This window comes from Propithecus coquereli, unplaced genomic scaffold (assembly GCF_000956105.1).
Source record: "Propithecus coquereli isolate 6110/MARCELLA unplaced genomic scaffold, Pcoq_1.0 Scaffold526, whole genome shotgun sequence".
Classification (NCBI taxonomy): Eukaryota; Metazoa; Chordata; class Mammalia; order Primates; family Indriidae; genus Propithecus; species Propithecus coquereli.
The window spans coordinates 823495-828763 of NW_012151130.1; the positions used below are offsets into that span (position 1 = coordinate 823495).

Here is a 5269-nt window from a genome sequence, read left to right on the forward strand (position 1 = left end):
ACCTCATTCATTCTTTCAGTGTTTAAAAAAAAAGTAAGTTTTCTATATAATCAATATTTCAAAGGCAGAAAAATAATCATTATCTCCTGGAATTTTTCCTGTTGCTGAATACAATTTATATTCAGATAATGAAAACTAATTTAACCACCTCACTTAACTGGTAGTCACTGGCTTGGCAATCTTCACTATCCAGAACACAACACTGAACTTGGAATTAAAATCCATGAACTTAAAGCCTATGTACTTTATTTTCAAGATGCCCTTGAGTCCTCCCTCAAAGTCTATTTACTCTTATTGAAGTAGAATTCCAACTTTAAAATTTTATAACCTTTGATTAGTTCCTGGTCTAAACAAATCAGCTATAATATACATTCTGGGAATAACCAGGTAAATCTGATTATGGATTGGATTTTAGATATTATTAGGGAATTACTGTCAATATTATTAGGTTAATAACAATACTGTGGTTATACAGTAATGGCCTTATTTTTTAGGGATGCATACTGAAGTACTTAGGGGTAAATGTCATGGTTATCTGTAATTATTTTAAAAGTATTTCAGAAAAAAATGAATAAAGTAAATATAGCAAAACATTAATTGTTCAAACATATTTTTGAAAATATGAATGTTTACTATAATATTTCCTCTACCTTCCTGTATGTTTTAAATTTTTCATAATAAAAAAAATTTTAAGGTTTTTTAATTCGATGACAAAGACTGCTGGTCTGATTTCCTAACCGACAGTAGGTCAGAAGCAGCGAGTAGAGAAGAGGGGGAGGGTAGCTACAGTGAGGCAGGCTGAGAGTTCCAAGGACTGCAAACTGATAGCCTGACAGTAAGAGAACAGACATCAAGACTACGCTGTACATAAAATGCAAACATAAGAAGTCAACGGTCTGGGCTGCTAAAGATAGGAGCTATCCACAGCTATCCTTGGAATCTTCTCAACATTACAGTAAAGCACTATAATAATCAACAAAGCCCAAGGTTCTCATCTGGCTTTTTATTAGTAACTGACTGCCTGCCTACCCATAGTATTTTATCTTACACAAAAATAATGTTACTAAAAGTTGGAAAAAAATACATATAATAACAGAACTCTATAACCACCAATACACATATATAATCTTAGCCAATATTTCCAAATGTCTTTTTCAAATGAACAACTTCGTATACATTACTTTTGCATTTAATAAAAAAATGACTATTTTCCAAGTTCTTACTTATCACATAAAGAGGAACAAGGAATATACAGAATGTAATTAATCAACTCCTGCCTTATTGCAAGCTAACCGATTTTTCACTTTTACACACAACACTGCAATGAACACCACTCTGAGTACAATTCTTTTCCTCTTTGGGATTATTTACTTGGGATACTATCCCAGAAATGAGATTAGTGGGTCAAAGGGCATGAACATATTACTAAGCCGCATTCCACTTCATACTCCATCAAAACCACAAGAGTACACTCATCACAATTTTATCTTAGACATTGGTTAAACTTTTATTTTGGTAATATAAAAGTTGTAAAATAGGACCTAGTTTTAAAATGCTAAACATTAATAAAACAACAACAAATAAAGATGTAACACTTTTCTTTCACCAAGAGCATTTACATTTCTGTGACTTTTCAGAAGTCATTTAACCTTCCAGGACTTTTGTTTGTACATCTCCAAAATAAGAAGACCGCATCAACTTCACTAGTTCTCAGGGAAGTGATAATTAAAGAAAGATGGACTACTTTTCACACGAGACTGGTGAAATTTCAAGACTGACAGGTTCCAGAGATAATGAGATTACAAGGACTAGGCATTATCATACATTGCTGTGGGTTTGTGCATCTGAAACTAATCTGACAGTGTCTATTAAAATTATAAGTATACATATTCCTTAACCTAGAAATCCATCTTTAAAGACTATCCTACAGAAACAAGGGCAAAAGTAATAAAGAATATATATTTAATACAGGATGGTTTATAATGACAAACTAGAAAACTAGAACCACCTGAATGCCCATTAACAAGGGAATGGTTGAATAAATTCTAGGACATCCACACTATGGAATATTAAGCAGGAATTGGAGCTAGTGTATTAATTTAGAAAGATATTCATGATCTATTGATGCACAAAAAAGCAACATGCTTTGTGATGATCACATAATTCTTTTTTAATTTTTAAAGGAAAAACTTTATAAGCATTTGTATTTATCACTACAGAGAAAGGTGCAAAAGATTTTTCTCATACAGCAAACTAATAACAATGATTTCTTCAGATGAGAGAAGGAGAAATTATTTCCTTCTTCCTATTCCTCTATATTATTTATTACTATTTGCTTACTAGGAAATAAATGTCCATAGATAGCAGGGATTTTTTTCCAAAGGAATATTGTACTAGATATCTCTCAAATTCTAATTAACTTCCAAAGCATATAATTCTATGAAGTGAGGTTCACCAAAAGGTCACTGAATCTTTAATGAATGGTTGAATTATGCTCAATACACCCCAGGAGTATGTAATATAGTTTTGTAAGGTTTACAACAAAAATTGGTAATGCTTTTCTAAGTGTTGACACAAAGGAGTAAGTAGGAAAAAATTCAACTTACGTTAAACACTTCAGCGCCACCACCCCCAAATTCTGAATAAATGAAACATTATATTATTCAAATCACTGAGCTGTGCAAAAAATGCCACCAAGTATGTGTGAGAATGTACACTGAACTCTTTCCTAGCCTCATTCTAGTGAAATAACAATCACAAAAATAAAATTCCTATACTATGAGTACTCAAAGAGCAAGAATCTTATTAATCTCAATTTCCTGCCCAAAAGAAAACAGGAAAAAGCACTGCAGAGCAGTCTACCCAGTCTCTTCTAAGAAAAATCTTCTGATCAAGGGGGAAAAAACATGAGACAGTCCCATCCTTTTCAATGTATCCAAGTTTAACATTTTAATCAATGTGTGTTAACATTTCTTAAACATTGGCTCTTATTGACTAAAACTACTCATACAAACTTTAAAAGGACATATTATCCACATCGGGCAATGAGAAGAACCCCAACATTCACGGATAGGAGCAATGTTCACATGTGCTCCTATCCTAGCAGGAAATTATCATCCAAATCAGTTACTAATCACCACACAAAGATGTATCTTTTTTAAATATCATAATCACTTTTGAAAATAGGAAAAAAAATCGAACCTTAACCATTGCTCAATTAAATAATTCAAAATTTTCAAAACAGCATAGAGTCTCATTTTTAAACATACCATGTCTACAATCTTCATCAGCTTGCCCATAGTTTTTCTGCAAAATAAAAGGTACAAGATAAAATTAAGTACTTCAAGGGCTGCTTTTAACAGAGATGTTATCAAAGAGAAGCTCAGCTTTGTTTCAAAGTTTAAAGAGGCAGGATGATCGCTTGAGCTCAGAAGTTCAAGATCAACCTGAGTAAGAGCAAGACCTTGTCTCTAGTAAAAATAGAAAAATTAGGCGGGTGTGGTGGCGTGTGCCTGTAGTCCCAGCTACCTGGGAGGCTGAGGCAGGAGGATCGCTTGAGCCCAGGAGTTTGAGGTTGCAGTGAGCTATGATGATGCCACGGCACTCTAGCTGGGGCAACAGAGCAAGATTCTGTCTCCAAAAAAAAAAAAAGTTTAATCATTAATGTTGTGAATTTAATATCACAGAGCAAAGCTAACTCGTGTGCTCTCTGAGGACTGCACAGGATTCTGCAAATAAACATGATAGTACAGTTTCCTAGTCCACTGACTCTACTCCTACTTCTCACCTTCTCTAACCTCAACTCGCCAGCACCCCCCTCAGCTTTACTGAGAAAACCAAAGCCCCCAGAAGAGAATTTCCACCATCACCACCATATCTATCTGCTCCCAGCACACATTCTGTCCTCCTTCCACCTGTTGACCAGATAAACTCTCCATGCTCCTTTCTAAAGTCAACTCTACCACTTGGGCAGATCCCCTCTACCACCTACGCAAGAACAGCACTCCAGCAAGCCTCCTCTATTTCTCCTTACCCATTAATGTTTTGCTTTTGATTGGTTCATTCCTACAAAGAAATATGCTGTTATTTCTCATATCTAAAAAAATCCTTCTCTTGACTTCACCTCTCCCACTAACTACCATTCCTTTTACTTTTCATTCTTTCCCCCTTTTTTATTTTTGTACCTCTTTGTGGCAAAATTCCTCAAGAGTTGTCTATTTTAATGTATTTCAATTCCTTCCTCTAATTCTCTCTTAAGCCCTCCTTAATCAGTCTTTCACCCACCAGTCCAAGGAAGCTGCTGTCACTGAGGTCACCACTGACCTGCACTGTACCCAGCTGGATGCAGAGTCTGCATTCACATGTACCCATTTGCATACATTGCCACATCTCTTTTCCCAGCCACTGACACTACTGAACATTCCCTCCCTTTGATATACTTTCTTCCTGAGGCTAGCAGGACACCTTACTCTCTTATTTTTCCTTTACTTCAGGGATTGCTCCTCAGGCTCCTGCTGGTTCCTCCTTTTCTCCCAACCTGTTAACACTGTAGTACCACAAGACTAAGCCCTTGGTCCTCTCCTCTTCTCTACTGACACTCATTCCCTTGGTGATTTTACCCAGGCTCAAGACATTATACAGCACCTCTATCCCACAGACTCTCAATCTCCCTCTCCCAAACTCCGTGCTGGCACACACAACTGCTTATTCAACATCTCCAGCTGGATATCTGAATGGCATCTCAAACTCAATTATGTGCAAAACTGAACTCCCAACCTCCCCAACAAAATTTGCTCCCCAGCTATAGCCTTCTGACCTAAGCTGAAGGAAATTTCATTATTCCAATTGTTCAGACACACAAAAAAAACGTTAAGGTAAGTAATCATGACCGCTCTCTCTCATTCCCTGCATTCAATACATTAGGAAACTTTATTACTTCTACCTTCAACTTATAAACCAGAACCTAGCTACTTCTCACTATCTCTACTGCTTCCACTTTGGTCTGAGCCACTCTGGCCTGGATAATTCCAATAGTCTCCAAACCAGTCTCCTTGCATCTATTCTTATCCTTTTATAGTCTATTCTCAACACAAAAGTCAAACAATTCCTGTTAAATTAGATCGTGTCATTTCTCTGCTCAAAGCTCTGCAACACCTCCCCTCCTCACACAGAACAAAAACCAAAGTCCTTACAATGATCTAAAAGGCCCCAAAGACCCTCTTATCTCTCCTCTTCATGCACTCTACTCCAGCCACAGGGCCTCCTACCC

At 36.4% G+C, this 5269-nt stretch overlaps 1 protein-coding gene across 1 annotated transcript in view; it reads right to left on the reverse strand.

The window, feature by feature from the left end:
• HELZ (helicase with zinc finger) overlaps nt 1-5269 on the reverse strand; it is a 185126-nt gene that overhangs the window by 145736 nt on the left and 34121 nt on the right. Inside the window, exon 4 of the mRNA XM_012656897.1 lies at nt 3270-3306. Coding sequence (XP_012512351.1) covers nt 3270-3306 — 37 coding nt within the window. The remainder of the gene's footprint in view (nt 1-3269; nt 3307-5269) is intronic.